The sequence below is a fragment of the Melozone crissalis genome, unplaced genomic scaffold (genome assembly GCF_028551555.1).
Source record: "Melozone crissalis strain CALT ecotype California unplaced genomic scaffold, PUWL_Pcris_2 ptg000023l_1, whole genome shotgun sequence".
Taxonomy (NCBI): Eukaryota; Metazoa; Chordata; class Aves; order Passeriformes; family Passerellidae; genus Melozone; species Melozone crissalis.
Window position 1 is genome coordinate 18,451,493 of NW_026535801.1, and position 26,681 is coordinate 18,478,173.

At 38.6% G+C, this 26,681-nt stretch overlaps 1 protein-coding gene across 7 annotated transcripts in view; it reads left to right on the plus strand.

Moving 5' to 3' along the window:
* Positions 1-23,090, plus strand: part of ZNF385B (zinc finger protein 385B) — a 147,868-nt gene extending 124,778 nt beyond the window's left edge. For all 7 annotated transcript variants that reach the window (XM_054277780.1, XM_054277781.1, XM_054277785.1 and 4 more), the window contains 4 exons: positions 17,367-17,603; positions 18,649-18,827; positions 19,925-20,026; positions 21,653-23,090. In XM_054277780.1, coding sequence (XP_054133755.1) covers positions 17,367-17,603; positions 18,649-18,827; positions 19,925-20,026; positions 21,653-21,871 — 737 coding nt within the window. In that variant the 3' untranslated portion in view covers positions 21,872-23,090. The remainder of the gene's footprint in view (positions 1-17,366; positions 17,604-18,648; positions 18,828-19,924; positions 20,027-21,652) is intronic.
* Positions 23,091-26,681: the final 3,591 nt, after the last annotated feature.

Genomic DNA, 26,681 nt, shown 5'->3' on the forward strand with positions numbered 1-26,681 from the left:
TATACATCCTTTACTTTCTCCTTTTTTGTGTGTTTGCATGAGAGAGGTTGGTTGTGTGATAGTGATCCATAACTTGTCTTTTCTAAACTATTTACTATGCTTGTACAAAATAGATTTGTTTTGATACTCTCAAATTGCTATTTCATGTCTGTGAAATAACTGGTGTCCCTGAATGATATAGTGTATTTTTTTAAAACCTATGAAATTTGCTATTAAAAAGTATGGATGTTCTTATGGCAGTAGTGGTTGGGTGTGGGTGGAGTGGAGTGTGAATTCTGAGGTTATATGTTTAGCTGAAGCACAAGAAAACTTTGTAAGAAATTTTTCCTTTCTCAATAAGACAGTCTTGCTCTAATGGGAAAACATATCTACAGAAATGTGAAGCCTTGTGGCCCAGGTATTTCCCAATACTCACAGCTCTTTAGCGATTCAACATCACTTTTTTTTTCTTTCTTTTTTACCCTCCAGATGAGTAATCTGAGGAAGGTCAGCAACACTAATAGCAGTAGAATTGCTTGAGTTTCTGCTCTGTCAGTGTTGTATTACCGAATGAAACAGGAGACTTCCATGAACTTGCTGACAGTATTATTCAAGAGAAGGCCCCTACTGTGGATTACCCAACTGTCAGTCCACTAGACTACTGCTGATAAATTTGCTTCTACCTAGGGAGTAATTTATTATCCTCTTCACCAGAGCTGATCTTGACTCAGGTGCCATGAGGTGAATAACAGTTTTTCGACATGTGCAAAAAAAATGACCAAAAAAAAAAATCCAACTCAAAAAAAGTATCAGTGACTATTTGTCATTCTGCTGTTTTTACAGCCATTTCAAAACTATCTGTGGATTCTGAACAATGTCAGTGGGTGCCAAATTTTGGGTTGATTTTCCTAGCAAATCACATTTTAGTTTTGAGAGATGAGCAGAGTTCAGGTAGCATCTTCAGGTAAACAAGACATGCTACTATAAAACAGTAGCAATATGCCATTGATCTAAATATAAGGTAGGCTACTGAACAGAAAGAGATTTAAAATATTTAGTAAATTTTTACTATCTGAAATATTGAAAATAGATTTTTTAAGATAGGTTACTGCTCCAGGTGTACATGGTGAGAACTCAGACTATAGCCAAAGAAAAATATCAATTAAGACTTTAGAGGACTAAACATGTTAGTTCATCTGTGGTAACATAATTTTATAATGCCCTCCCTCTCCAATGCCAAATGTTGAGGTCCAGATAGCAAAAGTATCATCATCTTTTTCAAACTGCATCGTTTTCTTCCAGAAACCTTCTGGAGCGGTTTCATGTTTCTTTTGCGAGACTATGAGATCTGAATTGAATTTATTCTTTTCTTTCCCCTACAGTGTATCTAAAATCTACATTCAGTTTTTGATAAAATAATACAACCAGTCAAAAGGGAAACCTGCTCTTGATATTTTTTTTATTGCCCTGTTTTGACAGTGTGTTGTTATGCTATTAATTACTCTGCACAAATTAGACAGATTACCATCTGTGTCTTTTGGATTTACACCACTGAAACTGTTTCTACGTTAAAAATAAATCCCACTGGCAATTTAGTTGAACACTTTCTTCCCATCAGGAGAGCAGTGGGATTCTCTGTGGGGAGAGTTGGCTCCTCAGAGCCTCTTACTGCTGTACAGGAGACTGAGGATGGGATGTTTGGGAGGAAAAACCTGAACTTGATGCAAATTTTCAGTATTTGTATGGAAAGCTCAACACAGAGATGGTAACAGCTTGAAGATCAGAGATTTTATCAGACTTGGAAGAAACCATAGTTTTGTTCAGCTGCAGTTTCCCTTACAGATATTATTGCCCATCTATTCTTTGACATGTGTTTATCTCCTTAATGTAATATGTAATGCTTATAAAACTAAACTAAAGCAGTCATTAAGTTGCCATTGTGTAGAGTTTTGGGCTTTTTTGTTGGTTGGTTTTTTTGGTTTTTTTTTTTTTTTTGGTTGGTTGTTTTTTGGCTTTGGAGCAAAAAATATACTTATGCCATTTTTTTCTGAATCTTTTAACACAGCTTTCATTCTCTGAGAAATCCACTGGTACTAGATATTAACTTTCTAGGAATATTTTCATTTTCCTTACAAAACTTTCCTTAGTATCTCTAATGTTAAGAATTTCAGTTCATGTGTGTATTTGTGTTCTTTTTTTATCCTGATTTGCAGAGGAAATGAGACTTATGGTCATATCATCTATTTCTATATTCTTTTCTGGCTGTGTCTTCACAATTTTGACTTTATTGTCTAGTGTGCAAAAACAAACAAAAAAGAGATGTAGAGATTTTGATCCCATAAATCCTATAAATAATTCCTATAAATCCTATAAGTTTGATGAAAACTGGCACCTAGGTAGAAGTCCTAGCTTATGCTCTATCCTGAAAAATGCTGCCACATGACCTCTGTTTTGCTTGACCTCCTGAATGACCAGGGAATCAGTGTTCGATATGGGACAGTTGAAAGTGTGTATGTGTGCTGCAGATCTGAAAAAAATTGTTTTAGAAGTACAGAAATTAAATGAGATCAAGGAAGAGAATTAAATTCCACCACAGGGGAAGCTGCTGTTTAGCCAATCTACTTTGGAGACTTCCTGAGACATGTTCATCAAGTAGTAAATAATTTCTGGTGTCCTTTTCTAGGGTATAGAAGAATAGAAAGAGAAGCTAAACAGAAAAGACAGTTATAAGTTCTTGTGATCTTTTTTTATCTGCTGTAGTTCCACGGGTATTAGTGCAGAAAGGGTAGGGAGCATTACAGTAAACTGATAATCTGCAATTATTCTCTTATGTAGGTCTACTAATAAAGGGGCACAACAGGCATGAGTAGCACCCCTTCTGATGTGCTGTCACTTTGAATGAGATAATGATGAATGATTTGGAGCTCTCCAGACAGAACAGTTGTTAAATATTGAACTGAAATGTCAGGTTAAGTTTGCTACAGAGCCATGGGTTCTTTGAGTCAGACATAGCATGAAGTCCAAAACACTTACTTGTCAGATGTAACTATAGTACTAATAGGAAAAATAATTTCACTGTTAGCTCAGCTAGTGATGAGTCTATCAAAGGCAAAACACAAATTCATCCAGTCCTTATTTTTCAAAATGTATGATGCAGTGGCCTCTCTACAGCTGTTCCTTTGAGCTTGAGAAATGTGGCTACTGGTAGAGCTAAAAAAGTTAAACTAATCTTTAAGGTTTTTTGGGATATTTCCAGAAGAACGGGGGCTCCTGTAGGCAAAAGTGGCCTCAGCCAAATGGAAAGGCCTGACTGTGGTCTGAGCATGACATTGTGAGAGAGAGTTCTTCCCTGCTATTGTTAATAGTAGTGTGGCTTGGAAATGGCATTTGTAAATTGATTATCAGCAAACATTTAATGATAAAGCCACAGTGCAGGAATGGTGCAGGTGGCTGCACCTTAAGTGGATATCAATGGGTTTAACTCAAGTTTGCACTCTAACTTTGTTGTGTGATCCCATTGTCTAAGCTCACAACTCCTTGCTGTTCAGGGAACAGACATTTATTGGTACTTATAGACACCACCAACCTGCCTCATTCACTGTGCAGACAGGAAAAAATCACCACAGATTGTGTGACTAAGTTGTTGCTCTCCTACTGTAGCTGGGCCATCTCTGCTTGTCCTGACTGGTATTTGCGGAGTGGAGGTGGCCATAGGGGATGTATCCATAACCTGTCTCCCACACAGTTCCTCAAACCACACAGGAAAAGTCCAGTAATGGCTATATAGCAGTCTTATATGCTAGAAAATCACTACTGTGACCCTGCAAGCTTTTTCATAGCTGCGTTGAGACGTGGTTACAGACCAGCTGTGTTAACAGCACTGGGAGCTGCTCTTGCTGGGGTGGGGCTGATCCTGGCTGGATGCCAGGTGCCCACCAAAACCACTCTGCCACTCCCACCCTCAGCTGAGCAGGGGAGAGAAAATACAGCAAAGAGCTCATGAGTCAAGTTCTGTCAAACATAAGGGAAACTTCTGACAGCTTCTCACAGGAGCCACCTCTGTAGCCCTCCCACTACCACAGCCTAGCCATGCAGACTCAGCAGAGTGGCAAAGATTCCCTTCCCTCCCAGTGGAAGCCCAGGGTTTCCAGGATGCCTGCACAGAATGATAGATATATGTATGGCATTGCTTTAGGAAAGGGCAAGGGTAATAACCAGTACCCAACATAGTTTAGAATATTTGAAGTGTGGTTTAAATACAGCTCTAAGAATGCAATAGAAGATAGTGTCTGTGACCCCAGGTCAGCATAGTCTAGATGCTTACAGTGATGAATCTTTCAGGAATGCATATGATAATTACTGGATTGAAATGTCACTGTTTACTTATCAAGCAAAGAGGAATTCTTTGATCCTGCTTCTAAATCAAAATAAATAGTTCAAAATGAAGCATACAAATGATGTGGTATCAACTTCTTTGCATTTTGCTTTGATATGAAAATTGGAAAGTAAATGCAGCTGTTTTAAACTACTCAAGAGTCAAAATCATATTTCAGATTATTAAAGATAATTTTGGCCTTTGATCATTCAGTGTATGCTCTATTGGCCTCATGCCCATTTGTGAAATGATAGGTATGGGTATTTCAGGTTCAGTTTTCGTTGCAGAAGAGCAGAAGACTCTGTACTTGGGAATTAGTACGTAGAGATAAACCCTTTGGATGCTCTATGAAACCCCATTTTGTTCAGCTGGCAGGAATATGGTAATTAGTTGTCCCATTAGGTAGGATTGGCAACTCCAAGCTATATCAGACTTAGAAAAGTTGACCTTGTGGTCTTGTCTGTGGGTTTTAGTTCATCAACGGCTCTCTGTGTAATGCTTTCACAACAAAACTGCTTTTATTCCTAAAGTAGTGTGCAACATGTTGAATCACGTTTACTCAGGAAGCTTATCATGGGTTGGATTTCTCCAGTCCCCATTGCCAGTGTTGTGTATTCATCAAATACCAATGAGGTGAAATGTCCCAATGGAGGGCTCAGGTTTTATTTCATGAGTCCACCATCAGGATGCTCCCTTACTCATCTTGCTCTCATTGCTTGTGTTAAAAATCTTTCTGCCAGTGCTCAAATTCTGAACCTTTACATATGCAACTCTTTACTTGGACTAATGCAAAAAATGGTACCAGATCTCGTAGCAAAATCTCTTTTCACCTTAACATTTATTTCCATTTATCCCCTTGTTTTGCACATATTTTAAAGGAATGGCTTGTTTACATAGCTCAAATAAACTGTTTCTTATATGATCCCTATATCATATAAGCAGCTAGGAGCCAGAGACATATAACCTCCCCAGCTGAACTGTGGTGTATCTGTCCTGAGAAATTCAAGGTTATTTGTCACACAGATACCATTATAAGGACCTCAAAGGTACAATGTTTCTAATTATTCTTATAATTTAGTGTAATGTACCAAAGTCCTCTGGACCTTGAAACATGTTGTGACAAACACAGTGGGGCAGGATAAGGAGAGGCTCCAAGGGAGGAACAGGACAAGGATGTGTTTGACTTGGTGTCTTCCAGAGTGCATTTAGAGGTTCTGCCTTATGCCCTTCAAAGATGCTGCTGCTTTTTTCTGGCCTCCTTCAAAAGCTACTGATGAGCCTCATCAGTTCCTCACATTTATGCTGACATAAAGAGTTCTGCTGAAGCTGAACTCCATAAAATAACCATGCATCTGTGTTTATGTGGATTCAGATAGTGCCTGCTAAGCACAGGCATATTCCTGTTAGATAAAGGTATTCGTTTACGGTCAACTAAGTAATAAATTCAGTCTGGATCAGCCACCAAGGAGAGAGGCATTTGAAGGGCGTTTTTCCATTACATCTCTGAGGTAAGCTTTGTTCCTTTCTGATTCTGTGTTTTGATTCGGCCACATGAAGATCCTTCTATATTGCTATCTGTTGAAAGTCTACCCCCAAAATAGAGGTAATATTTTCTGCTTGACCACAGTGTTTTTACAATTGATAATATAAAATATTATTAATAAATGATCATAAGTTTATCACAGTTACACTGTTGCAAGTACCATATGTGTACTTACATCCATGGCACATGCAATGCCTGTATTTCATTTAATAGTAAATAGCTTCTGAGCCTTTTCTGGCAGGTTGTTTCAACAGCTCTTTCAGGAAGTTGCAGTTTGGGTTATACTTTTAGGATGAAAGGTGAGCCAAAAGAAAAATTAGCAAGTCAAAGTCTGTGAACAGGAAATCATTATAATAAGTGCTTAAAGATCCCAACCTTCTTCCCTGCCAGCCTTACTGTTCATACTTTTCAAAAGTGGATATTCAAACCTCATCTTTCTATGTGTGTCTAAATCTGAATGGAAAACCAGTCATACTGTGTATTTTGCTGTTGATAAGCTCCTGCAAAATCTTTGGTCTGTCTATAATGCTGGCGCATTTCAAATTCTGCACCTCAACTGAAAACTGATTATAGGTGCCATTAACTGAGAAACAAGCTCTGCAGCTGACAAATATACATTGATGAGCTGTTGCAATTCTTGTTCAAACTGGAAAAGGCCAAAATTCTCTTCTCTCTCCAGTTATTGTAGCAATCAGAAATATATACAACCAGGATTTTCCTTAGAAGGAATGATAAGGTTTTGCTTTTCCTGCAGTAAAATAAGCATAAGCTTTGGATCAAAAATATATTGTAAGATGAAGTAAGACTCTTTTGGATGTTCTGCTCTGTGCTGGAGCACTCATGTCCTGTATCATTAAAACTAAATACCTCTAGTAATTCGACTTACTCAAGTTCTAAAAACATGAATTTCAAAGCATTTTTTTACCAGCATTCTTAAAATGATACAAAGTTTTTCTTTCTTTGAGAAGTAGAGATAGAAATTTGGCCCAGCAAAATTGACTGATGTTGTGGACAACAGAATCAGGGCCAGGGATGCTTCAGCTACTGGGATTTTTTTTAGCTAGATGTATGTTGTCATTTAAAGAATCCTTTCACATACATTGAATCTTTCAGCACCTCTTTAATAATGTGAAATCAGGCATCTGTTTTTCTTGTTTGTTCTGTTAATGATCAAATATGGAATTGCCTATTGAATATCCTGAGAGGATGTTTTTAATAGGATGATGTCATAAGGGAATGATAGTAAGGTGAGTATGAAATAACAATATAACTTGCTAAAAAGATACCTGCTGGTTCTGTTGCGGTTTTTAACAACCCTGGGAGGAATAATTCCAATTGTATTTAATACTTTCACAGTACATATTGAAGCAACATATTCCTAAGGAAATAAGGCAGTTCTTCTGATACCAGATGTGTATTTTTCACTGGTACCAGAGAATAAATAACAGGATTCTGGTGATTATTCATACAATTGGTCGTTGAATAAAGTTTTCTCTGTGTTCAGTTGTGTGAAGTTAAGGCTGTGTTGAAGTTGCAAAATTTAAGTTTTTTCCTTTTCTCAGAGCCCTTGAATTAATTTAGTGACCAAATATAAAAGAATGGGTCAGGAAAAATGCTGCTTCAGTGGTGAAGGGGGAAATCTACTTCATTGCTTATAGTAGAAAAATTATTTATGCAAACATTAGGCTACTCATTATTTCCTTATTACTTGCTTTCAAGGAGAGTGAAAATATTTTAGTGTCAGTTAGACAAGTTATATCTGAAATGCAATTTATTTGTCAGACCTTGAGGGCACGACTGAATGCTCACAGTCCTCAGGCAAGCCTGCTACAGAAGTGGGTGAGAATGCACAATTACAGATGTCATTTAACTGAAATGAAGAGGAGTGTTTCATAATTGGCTTTAACTGCTGTTCTGCCTGGGCAAGTACTGAGCAAGCAGTTCAGACACAGGCCCATGAGAATGTACTTGCAGAGTGTGTCAGTTCTCCTTGATTCTTTTATTTAGATGCCCATAAATTTCATATTAAGTTCTAAAGCACTTCAGCATCTGAGTATAGAGTTTTAAGAGTTTTGTTTTGCACAAGCTGCAAGTAAAATATGTTTCTAGTGATATATTTCAGATTCATAAATGGTGGAGCTGGTGTTATTTTTACAGCTGAGATGATGAACTGAGACTAAGCAGAAGTGAAGGATCTCTGAGTAAAATACTGTATGCTTTTTATAATCTTTGAAAGTTATTTTTCTAAGCATTCTTGCATTATTAAAGTTTAAAAGACAGTGCAATACTATAAGTTTGCATTCCAGGATGTCAGAAATAGATGTAGCAGAATTTGGAGTGGGAGTGTAAAATATTTTCAAAATAATAGATGTCTAGTGCCAGAAAAAGATATGTTTATAGCTCGCAAAAACATGTGTGAAAAGCAAAAAACATTTGCTTTCACCCATATATTTTGTAATAGCAAATCTTATACTGCATTTCAAGCTTTACTCGCACTGTATTAAAATTTTACAACTCACAAATTTTCCTATCCCAGCCCAAACAGACTGGCATAGCTCAGAAAAGATAAATGTGCCTGGCTATAAAGCAACAGGACCCAGGAAGACTGAGCGTTAGGATCATCTCAGTTTATGGATACTCTTTAAATTAACATTCACACTTGCTATCTGTGGTTTAGATCCTCCTTGTTTTCAGTTGCCAGCACTGTAGTGTTATTGATATTTCTGAGTTTTATGAACAAACTTCTAGTGATAGTCTTCCCAACTTGTCAACCTGTCACTGAGAAATACATAGATATTGGCATTGTGCACTAGGAAATCGCTCTGTATTGGTGTGTGTAGACAAGTTGATTTTCTCCAGAAGTAACAGGTCTAAAAATTAGAGGAGGAGGAAGCTGGGAATTGTGATAATCTTTTTTCAAATTAGGCAAAGAGAAGTCTGATACAATGTGCATTCTGTAAAATATCATTAAGATCAGCAGGTGACATAGAGGCACAATGCAAATGGCCTTGAGTGTTCAAAGTTTGTTTTCTCTAGAAGTATTGCATACACACCGACATTTTGACTAACAGTACAAAATCAACCCTTGTTATTCCTGTAGCTTTTGCACTGAGAAATTGCATTGTGTTGAAGTATGAAATAAGAGGCTTTTGAAATGCCCTTTGTTGATACATAACAATTTTTCAGTTATTTTACTCTATGTTTTATATGTATGTACCAACGTATATTTTTTCTCCCTTCCCCTGCTGGTGAGTGCATACCGATTTTTCTTGATCTTGTCTTGTAAAACAAGCACTAGCCAGCCAACATAAACCAATTCCCTAAGAATCTCCAAATGTGTAAATAATTGATTAAAAATCATAGGCAATACAGCAGGATCACCGCTGACAACCCAGTAATTAAAGAAGCAGGAACTTTCAGCTCCTTTCTTCAACTTTCAGGAAGGAGTAGGTACAAATAGGTACAGGATTTTGCAAGGCAAGGTTTTACACTTGCAGAGCTACATGTACTTCTGAATATTTTCTAATTCTCATCAGTCCACTTTCAGAAAAATTAAATCCAACCAAAATTGCAGGAGCAAACCTTTTTTAACTTTATTCAGATCAGCAGAATTATTTTCATACTCTGAAGAAAATGCAGGTTCCCTTGTAAGAGGCATCCCTTGGCGTCCTTTGGTATGCCAAATCAGAAATAAAGTATCTAAGAAATTGTCAGCATCACTGCTGTAACACAGCCATGCAAGTGATACTTCTGAAGTAAAAAAAGAAATTTGGGTTCAGCCTATTGAAGAGTAGCGATGCAGTTAATCAAATAATCATTCCAGCTACCAAGTTCACCTAATATTGTACAGCCATCCAGACATTTCCTAATGTAGCTTCAGTATCTTGAGAAAATATGTTGCAGCTTATTTGAGGGCACATTTGTGTTTGAGAGGAAAATCTTTATATTTATAACTTCCATTTTTTCCTCATCTTTGTATAGAGACAAAATTTGTTCTCTTCGGCATGTGTCAGACAGATTTATTTCATTATGTAAAATTTAACTCATTTTCATACCTGCCTGAAGTACAAGAAAATACATTTTACAAAAATGAAAAGCAACCAAAGGGTTAATAGATACACTGTGCTGTCTGATTTGCATGTAGGTTTGCAGTGGAATTTTTCTAGAACAGAGCCCTACGGGTTTTTCAGCCTCATTTCTCAGTAGACTGCACAACTGGTGAGAAAGTAGATATTTTGTCTGACAGCCATTAGAGTCTCATTATTCAGCAAATGTGCAGATAGAACAAAACTTATTTTGAAATACCTTATCCAAGTTTGCTAACTCCATCTTAATGAGTGTGAGGGAATAATCTAATGCTCTTTGTTGCTTGTTTTGTTGGGGGGTTTTGTGAGTGGTGCTGAGATGCAGGAACAGAGTACTTACAAATCTGTAAAGGTTGTGACCGCTAGTAACTTAATTGCCATCCTGATATTGTCTTTTCAGCATATACTACTCTAAGTGTTCATCTTTTCCATCATAAGAACAACAATGAATTGTGTGTTTGTGTGTGTACTTTATTCCTCTATAGATAGCACTGTGAATCAGAAGAAAATGCTTTCTGTGAAGAGCAGTGTTTTGAAACCTGCTTTTCTTATTGGAGCTATTGTTTGACTTTCTATTTAATAACTTTTCTGCTAATACACTGAAAGAGCCCCTTCTTTTCATACTGGTATGAAAAGATCTTCAAATCTTATTTCAGGCCAAGGAAATGTACAGCAGCTCTTGTTTCTAATAAAATTATTTGTGGGAGTTCTTGTTCTATCCCCAGGACTCTGTTCCAGGGTAGATCCTAATGTTTGGTTAGGCAGCCCTACAAGTACAGTGTGACTAAATCAGTCTTCCCCACCTTGATTTTATTTTGTTGTAGTTCCTTAACATCTCCCTTAAATACATTCAGCCAGGCTTGTTATCTCTTTGACTGTGATGTCTCGAATGGTTTTTGGTTTAAGTGCTGCAAATTTCATTACAATATTTCTGAGGTGTTGATTTTTCTCTCTCCAGATTTATGTCCTTCACTTTCAAAGCTCTCCATACTTTTGTATGTCTTTTGTAATATACTTTCAAATGTTGTCTTGCACCTACCACACAAAGCCATTTGAAACCAGCTTCTGATACAATTTCCTGCTTTGCCTGGACCTATTTGTGAAGAGTTCCCTGCAATCAGATGCTAAACTAACTTCTTTCATTCTCGCCTTTAAAAATTTCTCTTTTGCTGTGATGCACTGAAAAACAGGAAAACGCTTATGAGCAGTTTGACTGCCACAATGGTGCCTGTGTCAGCGACTGGCTGTCGTGTCTCTCTGTGGTTTCATACCTGTCTGCAGGGGTCATCTCTGCCCTTAAACTGAGCATTTTGTCTGGGGAGCAGCTTCTTCTGTGTGCAGATAGCTTGGAACAGAGAGGTCAACTGGTAACTTTTAAGTAATTTTTCGAGTAATTCGCCTATCTTTAGCATTGTCAGTGGGCATATTTTGTAAAGTGTGGGAAAAAAATGTAATTGAATTTGTCACTTTTTAGATTTATTTCACATGTGCCAAGTATTTAGCATGTCAAATTTAAACTGACAGTTTTGTTTTTCAACAGACAAATTTTTACATTTGGTTTATGGATGCTAATAGAGTTTCACTAATAAACTTTTCAGCAAAATTTCTTGGATTGTCTACTAGTGAAATTAATGCAACTGATTTTACCTTTACTATGCAGTTGTTCAGGGCAAGAATATTTAATACTCTGACAATCTCATGGAGTTCCTTTTTCCGTTCTGTAATCATTTTATGCTACAAAAGTTGTTTAATGCAGCCCAATATTCACAGGCATATATGGAGCTGTTGAAACTACAGGGAGAACCTGATAATCTGCTTCACTCAGTTCAGCTGTACCAGTATGGGAGATATGTTTGCTTTTCCTCAGACTCTCTCTTAGTCTCCAAAATCAGCACTTCAAACTAATAGCAGCTCCCTGTAGCACAACTGATGTGGACTCAAGATCATCACAAGCCAATCTTTATCCCAAAAATAAAATATTAACATTTACTTTCAGAAATCACTTTGGATTTTAGTTTCCATAGGAAGTGACCTAGTTAGAAATCAGTTGAAAATGTACAGGATCACCAAGCAGTCCTTTTTTAAAAAGGTTGTTCTTTCAGCAGTGAGGTGGTATTGTTATTATTATATTGTCTTATTGTTATAAGGCACCTTATAAGGCCTTATCTTATTATCATAAGCCTCCACCATAAACAAGGCTGATTGACCCAAAGGCTTTGCCCCTAACTGTGCATCAGTTGTGCTCACGGGTTGTTTGGCCCTGATAACCATGCAGTGATTAATTTGCACAGGAAAAAAATCATGTGACTGGTTTAGACTGGAAATTGCACTGGGTATTGCATGGCTCTTTCCTTCATGTTGTTCAAGAAGAAAAGACACATATGTTTTTACTATTTTTTACCTTTACAATGGAGAATAACTAACATTTTACTGCCGAAAGTAATTTTTTCATTATGATCTCTTCTAACTTTGTAATGTGCACTATTGTGCAAGCAGGTAAAAGAAATATAAAATCAGATTTCTATACTTAGGATGGCAAATGAGTGAAGCTCACGAAAGAGCTTCAGTGCAGGGTTGTAGAGCAGCAGTGGCCACTTTGCAGTGGCTGTGCTGCCCTTTTGCTGTCAGCACTTTGTGCACAGCTGCTGCTCAGTGCCTGAGCTGGGGGAAGCAGTGAAGGATGTGGCAAAGGGAAGGTGTGAAGCTGAAGCTGGGCCGTGGGTGGCTGTAAGCATGGTGTGATCTCTTCCCAGCGGAGAGCCAGCTGCATCTCAGCCAGTGCTGGGCAGTGTTCTTAGTTCCAGGATCCTTCCCTCTCTGTGTGCCCAGCCTTCAGCACAGAATGTGCACAATAGTCCCAGTTTCTGGTGGAGAAGAGAAGCAGGCAAGTGCAAAGTTATACTTTTTATTACATGCAGACACACAAAAAATATATATTTTCAGTAATTGAAACATTGTTCTGTTGCTGTTACAGCAAGAGTGAATTTGTTTATTTATTACATACAGCAGAAAATTTTTCAGTTTGAAAACCTGACAATTTTCTAAGGGTTGTTGGGATCATAGCAGAACTTCATATCTGAAAGCTTTTAGCACATGTATTGGGGAAGGGTTCTTGCAAGTGTATCACATACCATCAGTACCTTGGATATTTTGATTCTAACTGCTGTTTGAACAATCTGCTGTGGAACAGAACTTGATTGTAGCGATATTTTATGTATCATCAGTGATAAAAACTGGGCAGATAGGCATGTTGAGGGGGGTAAGTAGCATTGAATATTTTGATACTGAAAATCTTTATCAGATTTCTAAATCTATACAGAAGTTTTAAATTCACATTTGTTTTAGTTTTATCAAGAGTGTAAATTCTGAATTAAGGATCTGAATATTAAGTTACTTTTTTGTTGTTATTGTTGAAAATAGCATTTGTGATTTGTTTATGAAGTCCAAATGAAACTTTTTTCTAATGTGCACCAAAGCATCACTGACTCAAAAAAAGCCAATAATGGGTTGGACCTCTTCTCTACACCACAGCAACTGCAGTGAGAGTGGCATGACCTGCCAAGGTCAGTGAGTCACTTCAGCTGTAGAAGTGAAGCAGTAGAACCTGTGGATTTGACTCTGTGAGGTGTTGCCCTGCAGTGTCCTGGCTTTGGTACTCAAAATGAGGCAATACTGATCAGATAAATGAGTCTTGAATTTTAACATGGTGCTGACACAAGCATGAGTCAAACAAGCAGAAATATGTGAAAACAACTTCAAAGCAGAATTAAAACAATGCAATGGATGAGAAAAGCATTAATATTACCGAGCCCAAAGCAATACTTAATTAGCTTGCTTTAGTTATTTTCCCTGGGCTCTGTTTCAAAATAAATCCAGGCTTCAATAAGAACCTGAATCATCAATTTACTTTTCTGGAATTTAAGAGAGGAATTTAAGACACATGAAATATGGCTTTTCTGCATGGAAAAGGAACATAGGTAAATAGTACTAGTTAGATTTTAAATTAACTTCTTACACTTGAGTTTTGATGTGAGTGTTTCAGCCTGACCCTGATGCAGGTTGAATCACAGCTGCTGCTTTCAGGCAATAGGCTGGCACTGCCCTGGTCTCATGCTTCCAGCTGTGCTCTGCTAAGCTGTGCAGCAGAAACTGGTGTGCCCATGGTCCAGGCAGGATGGACTCACTCCTGCACTCCTTTGGGCTCTGCCTGGCTCTATTGGTCGTGAACCAGGTGGAGTTTAGAGCAAATCTGAGCCTATTTCAATAATACCTTCAGAAGTAGCAAAAGGGCTGTAATCCTACAACTGCATCTCACAAGTCACATCTATTTTACAAGGTAGTGATAGTTGGGAAGTATGGGTATGCAGGCAGCATTAACAGTTCCATTTTTTGATTTCTGCATGCAGATATTGTTAGCTCTGTGCTATAAGTGCAAATAAAAGAGTAATTGTTTTTGTGCTTTGTATAGACATGCAGTTTGCATTTCCTGTGCTTTGCACTGTTGAATAGTTGGCATTTCTGTCTTAAACATAAAGCTGTAAGTAATGGTGTTTTGAATTATGTGGATTGAAACACTAAGCTGTTATCAAAAGCCCATTTGGAGAAGTGCAATTTTCTGATTTTAGAAGCCAGGAAAATGCAGCTCTGGGCCCACTGCAGTGACAAATACACACTTAGCTCCCTGTACTTTCTGTGGGAGTTCAACTGTATAATGACCTTTATAATGATGATCTTTGAAGATGTTCTGCATTAAACATTTAGAATGGTGGAAGGAAACATTAATTCATAGAGGGTAGTATGTCTCTCCTTACACACCCCCATCGATGAAGAGCTTATTTGTGTCAGGAAGCTTTCCAAATGATGGAATTATTATGTGAACTGAGGTTCTTTCCAAAAGCGGCAATACTGGCAGAATTGAGCCCAGCTGCATGCTGGTAACTTCCCTCTGATTTTGTAGAAGTTTTCTTGTTAGTGTGTATACTGTAGAATTGTTGGAATATGAATAGTGAAAACACTGTAAATCTGGGGAGTATTATAAAAATCAACATACTACATCAGCTGTTGGCTAGCTAAGGGAGGAGAAGTGGGAAATGAGATCTGTAATTTTTTCAATCATCTGTTAAATTCAGCGCTGGAAAACCATCACTCTGGGATGGTAATTTGTGGCCCATGTAAAATGGATCTTCTTTCATATCTTGGGATCTTACTCGAGAGACACTTGATGGCAAAACCAATAAAGTCTGCTCCCTCTTGTTGTGGTCAGTGTTGAGACCAGTGCAGGCAGGGGCTGTGGGCAAGAGGGTAAGCACTGTGCTTGTTGCACAGGGGTGATGATTTATGTCTCCAGGAGGTGTTTCAAAAGCACCAAATTTTTATCCTTACATTTAAAAAAATACGTGTGGAACAACATAAAAAACCCCCAAAGCCAAACTAGAAGTGTAATTGTTATATGTTAACATACAGCCGGCAGTTATGTAGGTGTATTTTTCCTTTAAGGCCTGAAATGCAAAATCCTGTGGAACCTTCCTTTATTCCATTTCGGCTCACATATATCCTGGTGTTATGCCTTTTGCAGTTTGGCATAATATTGCATAAAACAAAAACAATTCTATTTTTCAGTAATGTAAATTTGCAAATGACAGCTGCTCATTCTGTTTCGTTTGTAGATGTTAGCACCTCTGAGAATTTTCCATATGGAAAACTCTTGAATTTAGAATGTTAGCAAATGCTATTTATTGAAACTGTATTTTATGAAGACTCATAAGTCATATAAATTATTCTAGATTTTTGCAGATGTGACTTATTACTATGGAGACTTTAAAGCTGAGTAGCCTATGAAGTACAATTTAACATCAGTTTCTTTTGTCGTACTTTGTCAATCAAAACACCTTCAGAATCTGGTCTTAACATTAATTTGGTCATAATAGCAGTCTTTGTACTTGATTATTTTCAATGTTTAATATAGTTCATATTGTGTAATTTCAAAGTATTTTTATTGGCATTTTAAAAAATAATAGTTCTTTTATTAGAATTTTCTTTCTCCTGGTTTAAAACAATCTAAAATTGATGTACTGCAATGCACTTCTGGAAAATATGCCAACACCTGTGGGGGTTAGTTTCAGGATGGCTATTCATAGCTCATACACACTCTCAAGTGCTTGCTTGAGTGGGTACAATCCTGTTTTCAGAGTTCTTGGTAGCACAGTCTTGGCCTGATACACAAAGGCATGTTAAGACATAGTCTGGTAGCTGTAAACATGGTCCATGTTAAAAAATAAATGTTCAAATAGAGCCTAGTTTTTCTAGTCAGTTCAACTCTATTTCAAATTAAACCATGGGTTTCAAATGGGGAGTCTGCTCTTATGTAGATGTTTTACTTGCTTAGATGATGAAATTTGATTCCAGTTGTTCATTCAAAGTGACACATATTCAGTCATTTCTCATGTCTGTTTTGTTGGGGTTGCTCATACCAGCACCCCTGCACTGTCTCCCTCCCATCCCGTGTTTGTTTTGGACAGAGCTTGTTTTACTGCTGGCAGCCTACATGGCTTGTGGTCACAAAGCCTGCAGTGGAACTGCTTCAAATGCAATGAGCCCTTGAGGGGCAGCATGTAAGCAGGGAGCATTTAAACACTGGCTCTGGCACAAAGTTTCTCTGTAGGCACAGCTGGGACATTTTATCTCTCATTTTTTGATGGCCATCTGCAAAATGAAGTAATACCTGCCTACCTGCCTCATAGGAGCACAGATGATTGTCTCATGCTTGTGAAGTGACGAAGGAATGCACTGAATGCACACAGAAGCCACCTGTGATCCACAAATATATGGGGAGTTGTTCATGGAAAAACCTAAAATTATTAGCAACCGTGTTCATGTGTAGTACCATAACTCCTGGAACTGAAACAAGGGATGTATGTTAAAATGGTGGTGGAGCCTTTCAGTGTTCTCCCAATGTCTTTGAGGAACTCAAGCCCTTCCATAGGCAAATGTAAACCTTTTGAGAAATAATTTTTAACCCCCAATGCAAAGCCTTGCTTGTTTCTGTGTGTCGTCCAGTCCTTAAGCCTGGCTTCCTTTGGTATTGCTTGGGCTCCTTTCAACTGGCCGTGCCTGCAGCACAGCAGCAACAGCAGCTGGCATGAATTTGGTGAACTTGTTGGTATTCACTGGTAACTTTAAAAACAGGAAAATCACTCCTTTTTGTCAAATTACATGCATTTCATGGCAGGACTTTTAACAAGATTTCTAGGATGCTGCTCTCTTTTATAAAATGAGATAAATTAGCCCCCTGTTGTGTTATGCTTACTGAACCCACAGGACTATTACTGTATGCTTTTTGTATGTGTGGCATAAAACTACAACAGATGGATTTTGTTTCTTTTAGAAGATAAAGGGAATGAAAAGCCCAACGGTGTTAGTCAGCAGTCCAATGCAGAAGTGGATCCTTTTCTTCCCAAACCTGGAGGGGCGCCTGCAGCACCTGCCTCATCTTCCAAGAGCACCAACGGAGCTGCTAACACAGTTACTGAGTCAGAAGAGGAAAAAGCCAAAAAACTACTTTACTGTTCATTATGCAAAGTGGCTGTGAATTCCCTTTCACAACTAGAAGCCCACAATACAGGTGAGTATACATATGGTACAAGTCAGCTGTGTGGTAACATTTTTAAAATTCAATGTTCCAAGGTGGTAGCCACACTTCACTGAAGCTTCTTTTAGTTAAAACTTACAATGGCAAGTTAAAACACCAGTCCTGTTAGTAGCAGTTCCCTGTGTGGTTTTTGATATTCTATTAAAGCAATCTCTAATTTTTTTAACTGTTCTTCATGTACTTTCTAAACTTTTAGTTGACAAAATCCCTACAGTTCATATCAACTAATCAGATCCCTTCACACTGAGCATCACAGTAAGATCATAGTGGTTTCCACAACACTTAAGGTTTCTAAAATGCCAGTGTTCTCTCTTTTTCATATTTTATCTCATTATCATTAGTATCTGTTATTTTGCTGGAAAAACTTACAGTAATTTACTTCTTATTTGTTTTATTAAAATAATTTTAGAGTGGGCTCATTAGGTTTTCTAGATGTCATGGTATCTTCTGATTATTGAAGATTAGTTATGAGTCTTTTTTTGGGCCACAAGCAGCAATCCCTAGTGTGCTCTCTCTGTTTATGGCGTGCTGGTGATGTAAAGCTTGTTAACAAGCCATTGAAGCTGGTTTTACAGCTGTAATCCATTCTTGAAATGGGTAAAGCAGCCGTTTCTTCTGAATCAGAGGATATTTATTGAAGTATTACAGTTCCTAGGCAGGTTTTGAGAGATTGCTGTGGTTCCTGTCCCAGTGTTGGCTAATACCATTTTCTGCTATTCACTGGCTCTATGGAATTTGGCAACAGAATAAGCAGCAAACAGTTTGGCCATCCAGACACACACTGCCCCAAACAGTGTGGTCCAGCATGCCTGCTGTTCCCTTTTTTGCACAAAGCCTTCTGGCTTGCCTTTAGATCAAGGACACAGGAGCTACAGTGACTGAAACAAGAGAAATCATTAGTCCCAGTCTGTGGTGGCTTTAACCATTCTGTTTTGAAGATAAGTGTTACAAAGTCCCAAGGCTGAGAGAATGTTTTGTGCTGCTTATCATGAGGTCACGTCATCTCCTTGCCCATCAGGCTCCAAGCACAAGACCATGGTTGAAGCTCGGAATGGTGCTGGTCCCATCAAGTCCTACCCCCGGCCTGGGTCCCGAATGAAGGTGCAGAATGGCAGCAAAGGCTCAGGACTGCAGAACAAGACGTTCCATTGTGAAATCTGTGATGTCCATGTTAATTCAGAAATTCAGCTTAAGCAGGTAACTTGCATGTATCTGGAGCTCTTTGTTGGTTGAAGTTACATTGCAATGTTGTAGGTGCAGGGTAGGGCTGTGTGAAGATGTGTTGGTGAATATTGAATGAACTTAGTATTTCTTGTCTGTCTTCCCACAACTATTTCTAAATATTTCATCATAGGTCAAGTTCACTTTTTATTTTAATTGGGAAAAATGGGCTTGGTAGTTGTAAAAGCAGAGGTGTCAGTATCCATGAATGGTATAGCACATCTCATTTAAAAGTTTTCTGTGGTTCAAGATAGGGATTTGAATCTTGTTCTCCTAACTATAATAAATTCTGGGTTGAGATTCCCTGAACGTATCTTTCGGTGCTGTTTTCAGTCTGCTCTAATAATGTTTAATGCTATGTGAGAAGGAAAACATGACTCAAATCTATTGGTTTGGGACAATCACCAGTAGGGTAATACTGTAGATATGTCTGAATTATGTAGAACAACATTATCATTAACAGTGTGGCTGTTGTGTGCCCATGGAGCTGCTCTCTGAGCCAATTAGCCCTGGGTTTGGAGCTGTGCCCATACAAATGCAGTGATTCTGGTGCCCAGATGGGAATCTCTGACTGGATGGTGCTGTGCTGTGTGACTGTGTCCTCTCATTCCTGTTTTTCAGTTAACTCTAAGATAATTTTAAATGCATGTGTAGACATATCCCCGGGTACTGGTTCTTCCTTCAGCTAATATTGAATTGTTTACACAACTGAATGGTATCAGCAAGATGGAAATTTACCTCTTACTTCTGAATATCCCTATGACCTAGTGACTACAGCTCTGCCTGGTTTAAAGCTTCTCAAGTGGAAAAAGGAAATACCAACCAAAGTATCAATAATTTGCAGACCCTGTCTCAAATCACAAAATATGCTGTATTTGATTAGTTTCTGATTTTCTATTTTATATGCTCCAAATTGTTATGTTTAATTTAGCAAACCTCATCCTTGCTCTCTATAAAGAACCTACTTTGTCTTACAAACAGGGGCTTAGGCATATCCTGCTGATAAATCAATTTCAAACTCAAAACGTAGAAATGTTTAAAGAGCTAATTAAATGTGAGGATATTTATTTCAGCACATTTCCAGCCGAAGGCACAAGGACAGAGTTGCAGGAAAGCCTATGAAACCTAAATATAGTCCTTACAACAAACTGCAGCGCAACCCAAGCATTTTAGCAGTAAGTATTTTTATTTCTCATCACTGTCTGTGTGAATTTGTGACCTTGGGGACTCCCACTGCACAGAGACAGGAACATGACAGACCTGACACTTCTGCAGCTTCTCTTCCCCTGCAGGCTGAGTCTGCACAGGAATCAGATGTGAAGAGAGTTATGTGTTCTGTCTGCCCAGTCCAAGGCATGCAGACAGCACTGCAAGCGTTATTTACTGCTAGAAAGAGGGGAATAGTCAGTGGAATGGGGACTGGACCATGTGCCCCATGGAAAGGTATCGGCTCTGCTGGGCGAGGGCTCTTTTTGAAGGCAGCAATCGGTATACACTGTCTTTTTGCACATCTGGATGCAGTCAGGGAAAAGGACATAGAATTAAGATATAAAGATATTTTTAAGATATAAAATTACTAGTGCTCATTCTCTGCATACAGCAAACCAGGATGCTGTGTGGATGTTTGAATTGGTGCAAAAGAGCCATCAGGTGTTTAGGAGAATTGACTGCCTGTATGTTCAGGCCATGTCTGTCACTGGATATCAAACACCTCTCCTGTCTCTGTGCCACTGGCCAATCCCTTTCATACACATCTGCCTTTCCAGGAATCCCCCAAGCTGGTCCTGCTGATCACCTGCAGCCAGAGTTCAGGCTGGCTTTAGCACAGCACAGTTTATGTGTTTATTTGCTCATGGCACAGCCTGTGTTCAATAGGGAAAAGTGCTTGCCACCTATGGCACAAGAAACAGTTTACAGGTTGAAAAGAAACAGATGCAAATGTGTATAGGTAAGAGAAAGCATGTGGAAAGCCTGTAAATGCTAAAATATTGATATGTCTTGGTAATTGCTTAGAGGTAAATGAAAATGCTGTAGGCTTACTCTGAGTCTCCCCACTTGATAGGTTCTGGCCATGGTAATATTATTCACTTGTATCATTTTATCATCTGTTGCATAAGGAGAGACCACCAATTATAAAGGAAGGACATGAGTATTTTTGCTTCCACGATTGATTGTAGTGCAAACCCATTTTTAGTGAGAGATATAGATATGAGTGTATATATTTCTGATTAGTTGTTTCACCACAAGCACCAGCAATGCTTGTAGATCCTATGTAGAGTCATAAATATACATATATTTCAGAAAAAAAATTATTTTTGGCATCAATCTTAAATAATATTTCTGCTTTGAAAAGAGCTAGTCTGCACTGGAAAGTGCAAAGCTGACTGGTCTGATACCACCTTCCCATCTTGTCCAGTCTACTTTTCTACAATTCATTTTTGGAAGTGGAAAATTTGACTTTTTATATTGAAGTCTTAATCATGAGGGTGTTTTCAATACTTCATGCACACAGTTATAATTTATATAAAGTTACTCACTTGCAAATTATGCTTCCTTCTAAACATCAGTGAGATAGTCTCTAGACTCAAGAGATTTATTTATATTTAAATATAGGATTTGGTTGCTTTAATTGCCCTAGGAGTAAGAGTACAGTGCAAGTAACATGTCTAAGCTGCTGGTAGGAGATTTCTTTGGGAAGCCACAGTGTTCCCTGTGCCAGGGTTCACTTTTTCCCTTGTGCAAAAGTGGGCGTTGGGAGAACTGTATTTACATTGTTTTTGTGTGTGTGTGTTTTATTCCAGGCAAAACTTGCATTCCAGAAGGACATGATTAAGCCTCTGGCACCTGCTTTCCTCTCCTCTCCTCTTGCTGCAGCTGCAGCTGTATCATCAGCTCTGTCCCTCCCTCCCCGGCCCTCGGCATCCCTGTTCCAGGCACCAGCAATCCCGCCCGCCCTCCTCCGGCCGGCCCACGGGCCCATGCGGGCAACGCCCGCCTCCATCCTCTTTGCACCATACTGATTCATTGATGTGAGACAGAGATAACTATGGCCAGTACAAAGGGCAAAGGAAAGCAGGAAAGGGGTTGAGGTTTTAAAATGTTTCTCTTTTGCAATGCCATCCAGCATGACACCTCATCCAACCGCATCATAAAATCCATCCTTGGCAGCACTGCGTTTTGGAGTGTAGACAACTCTGTCTTCTCTCTGTCTCTATTTTTTTAATCAAAATAGCGTAATTTGCTTAAAAATTAAATTGCTCATAAAATTTGTACTATTAAAGATTCATGCATCTATTCATTTTTTCTTTTTTTCTTGTGGTTTTTTTTTTGTTTGTTTTTCAATTTGTACGATGCACCTTGGAATCAAGGAACATAAAATATTTTCCTGACTGACTTGAAAACTAGGGTCTTCCTCACTCACACCTATGTAAATACTTCTCTGAAAAGCAACTGGGTATAATCTAATGTGGAAAAAAGGAAAAGGCAGATGAACCAAATGCTTGATTGCAGATAACATCTCAAGAAAGAATTGCATCCATTATTTTCATGTGCTCTTGTTGACAGGGATTGTGTGCTGTCCTAGACCCCAGTACTGGTGTATCTTGTGTAGTACTACAGATGTACCATGTCTGATTTTAATATTTTTAGTTTCTGTGCAAATGTTTGAAAGCAATGCAATGCTGAAGCTTTTAATTATTTCTTTTGTGTCATACTTTATTTAGAGAAATCAAGAATAGAAAGCCATATAACATAAAGTTAAGATTACTGCTTGTTTGCTACTTTCATTTAACTTATTTTTGTTGTTTCTTCACTGTTGTTGCTAAGCAATGTTTAAAGAGAAAAAAAGCTTTTAAATGGCACATTGTCACAGCTCTCATGTGTTGTTCAAGAAGACAATGGATCCATGTGTTTGTACGTAAATATCCTGTTTTCTTAATTTCTAACTAGTTTTCTTTGTAATGATGCTGCATAACATTGTGGCTCCCTAATGCAATAATGTACAGAACATAAAATATTTATAATTGACCATATTCTCTGTTTACTGAGTATATTGCAGTAATGTCCCACCTATCTTCTTACCTCCCCAACCCTTTTATAAAGGTGAATCAATATGCAGTGCTCAGACTGGAGTCGTTATATGATAATGGGGACTATAGGTGGAAGAAAGGGAAAAAAAAAAGAGAATTAACTTTTAGAGCATCTTTATCAGCAATCCATAATAGTAAGATGTCTGTGTATTTTTTTAAATGTACCTTTTCAATAAAATAATAAGAAAATTATACGTGCTCATTGTGTTTTAATTGGTACAGGAAAATAACAAAACAAATTTTGAAACAAATTTAGCTGAAGGAGTCTTCCAGGAGCAGACAAAGCATCAGAGTTGCAATAAAGTATAATTACAGAACTTGTGTTTGTTTCCCTTGTGTTTTAATGTCTTTTCCTCACTGCAGCCTGTAACAGCCTTTACTGGAGCTTTTTTGCAGCAAGACTGTAAACATTCAGTACATCAGAGTTTCAGAGGAAGATGCAGCGGAAACTAGTGTGTGATTATGCGAGTCTTTTAGTGTTCCACCAAAATGCTACACCATGGTTGTGCCATTGCTAATGGATATTAAGGATTAACTTTAAAACCAGCCTGGGCAGACTTGAGACTGGAAGCAGGTCACTTGGAAGCCAGGACTTGCTCTGAAGTATGGGCAGTTGCTTGACCCTGCAGCAAGCTTCTCAAGGGAGGTATGTGGGGAAGCCTTGAAATTATCTTTTTTTACTGCTGAAAAGCATAATCTAATCTTTAAAAGCCTGCTCTTTGTTAATAAAAAGTGGAAAGTAAGGAGTAGAAGAGTAAAAAGACAACTGTAAGGCTGTTAAGGTTAATACAAAGCAAACAGGCCCAAATCCATAAAGGCCAAGGAAAAAAAAAACTTCAGAAACTTTGTAGTGGAGGTTTTACAGACCAAGATATACCTCATAGTAACAACATTATTAAAGACCATTTTCTGCAAGTGTAATTCTCCCCAATTAGCCTGTTCTGTGGAGCTGTCAGTTGCGTTGTGAGAGGATAATTCACTGGAGAATCACCTACCAAAGGGGTGGGTAAGGGAATCCAAGCTTTTAGCATCCTCTGGGCGAGCAGCTGACTTTGTTTTAATCTTGTGGACTCTGAGACTCACAGGGTTGCAGGTAGACAGCCTGCCATGTGCATCTGTTTGTGCCTGGTTTTGCAGGGAATGCAAACTTGTCATATTTAACTGCTCAGCTCCCTTCAGAGGAGTTAATCCTATCAGGAGCCTGTTGCTGTCCGACATGAGCTGGGTTTACAGAACTCTGTATTTTAACTGGTTCCTCAATAAACAAGAGTTGTCTGTGTATTAAACCACTCTTTTTTTCATTTTATATTCTACTGTTGATGATAAGAAATTTAAAGTAATTACAGGTTTCTGCAATTGAAAACGTTCCTATATGAAATAAAAAACAGGAGAGGTGACTGGCTTAAGCATGTGTAGATTTCTTGGACAGCTGATTATTTAAAGAGCATCTTAAAATGGAGAAATATTTGGGTCACGAGGGGTGAAGGAATGTGTTATGTCATTCAGCAATGAAAGGAATTAATCTGTGAAATATAAGGAGCTAAAAAATGTTATTGTGAACCAAGGAAGATTCTTAATCAAAACTCTGTGTTAACTTATATTTTGTGTATTGAAACTCTGCTTGCCACCAAAGTTTTGTATATAACATGCAGGATCAAGCATTTGAGATGATAATTACAGGAAAAATGGTAAATCCTCCCATTATGTCTGCTGGGATCTCTCCTTTTAAAGATGAGCTTTACAAGAAAAAGTATCATAGTCAGACAAACACAATCAGCAGCTTTTTTGTAATGTTAGGATACCTTCTCCTGAAGTGTTACATCATGACATTTGGCTGGCTATGAAATTCATGCATTTGTTGTAACAGATGACAAGTATTGAAATTTAATACTGGCAGTGCAGTTAGCTTTTTGAGTAAGATATCAAATGTGGAAACCACTAAGGTAATCAGGTTACAGTAATGGGATCATATCCTCTGGTACATCTATTATTCTGGATTTGGTGATTGCATTCTGAGCTGCAAGTTGCTGTTGTATGAAAAGTCAAAAGTTATAAGGGCACTCTGTGGGTCAGGGATTATCACCTGGCACTGCCATCTTTGTGTAGCAGAAAAAGAAGAATCCCGACCAGATACAGACACATCAGGAGGAACTTTCTGCTGGTAAGTGTAACTGGATCATGGTCTCTGTATCATAAAAGATTTTTACAAAGGGTTATCAAACAGAGATGTGGTCCACTAGTCTGTGTAGATTGAAGATTTATGTAGACTGCTTTGTTAAAAAGAAAAATAATGGTGATAGGATCTTCTAGAGCCACTGCAGGTCACTAGTGTGTGTGTCTCTCATTTCTTCAGGTCAAAATAAGAATAAAATCTTTCCTTCCAGCTCTGGTCAGACAGCAAGAGAAGACAGGAACTAGCATGGACATTGCCCAGTCGATATCAACTCTTGGACTCTGATGATAATGTTAGACTGGGCCCATCTACTGATAAACTACAAGGCAGGTCCTTTAAGAAAGAGACTTTTTAATTTAAAATAAGTTGCCTTGTTTTACTACCTTGCAATCTGATCTTGAGCTATGAATTTTATGGTGAGAAAGTTTTGAAAAATATTTTGCCACATTTTCTAGGGGAAAAAAGAGCATGGTGGTTTTAAACTCTGCAGGAAGTGTTCCACTCTTTTTATGGACCTGGCAATAACCCAGTGAGCTTTACTGTATATCTTTTGAACATGTCACCTTGAATAAGTGAGGTACTTCACTATTTATTCATGCCTGGTTGGATATTAAATCTCCACAGCCATCATCTGCTCACAGTGGTCACAATAATTTTCTTCCTGTGGCTTCTATATTTTTTTAAACATTTTTTGCTTAATGCTCTTGTTTCAAGTGACAGCTGAAACATCCTCAAGTATTTCTTGGAATGACCAGCATTTCAGGTAAAACAATTTTTTTTTTTTTTTAGTGTCTAGAATTCTTCTGTGTTACAATGTTTTATTATTAAACTAACAGTGTTTTAGAAATGTTTATATTTGGTTTTGTGTCATATTCATATTTATTTGTGTAGACAGGGTGCTGTGCTGGATGCCAAGAGCCAGGTCCTGCTGAATGGAGGAGGCCAATCTGAGACTGCTGCCTTTGAGAGGCTGCAGCTGAGGGAGGTCTCCTGGGACTGTGCAAAGGACAACTTCATGCCTGTCTTCAAAAATGTCAAGAGTGAGGATCTGGGCACGTGAAAGCAAGTAGGTGGTTGGGATTTGCCAGCGTGGGTTGACAAAAAACACAACCACATCCAAAAGGCTGAGCGCTGCCTGGCTGCCATTGGGGCCCATCTGTGCAGCCAAGGGGAGCTGGGTGCTCTGGGGCTTTGGTGAGGCTCCAACAGTGGCTCTCCAGAATCCCAGCAGGCAAATGTGGGAACCAAAGGCAGGGGCATGGCTACAGTGAGCTGTAGGACAGCCTGGGCCACCAAACTCCTGGTGTTGGACAGCTGCTGGCAGCTGTGACAGCCTCTCAGCTCTGTCCCTCGGGCCAGGAACACCAAACGCTCTGCAGTGACCTGGGCAGGACAGAGAGCCCCTGGGAACTGTGCAGTGTTGGGGAGTCCTTGGGAGGGACATGTGTGTGGGTGCCAGAGGAGGAGCCTGCTTTTCCAGTGTGCTGGAGAGTGAGGCTGCCTCCAGAGGGACCTAGGCGAGCTGGAGACCTGGCTTGATGGGAACTTGGGGGACACAGGGAGGTGTCA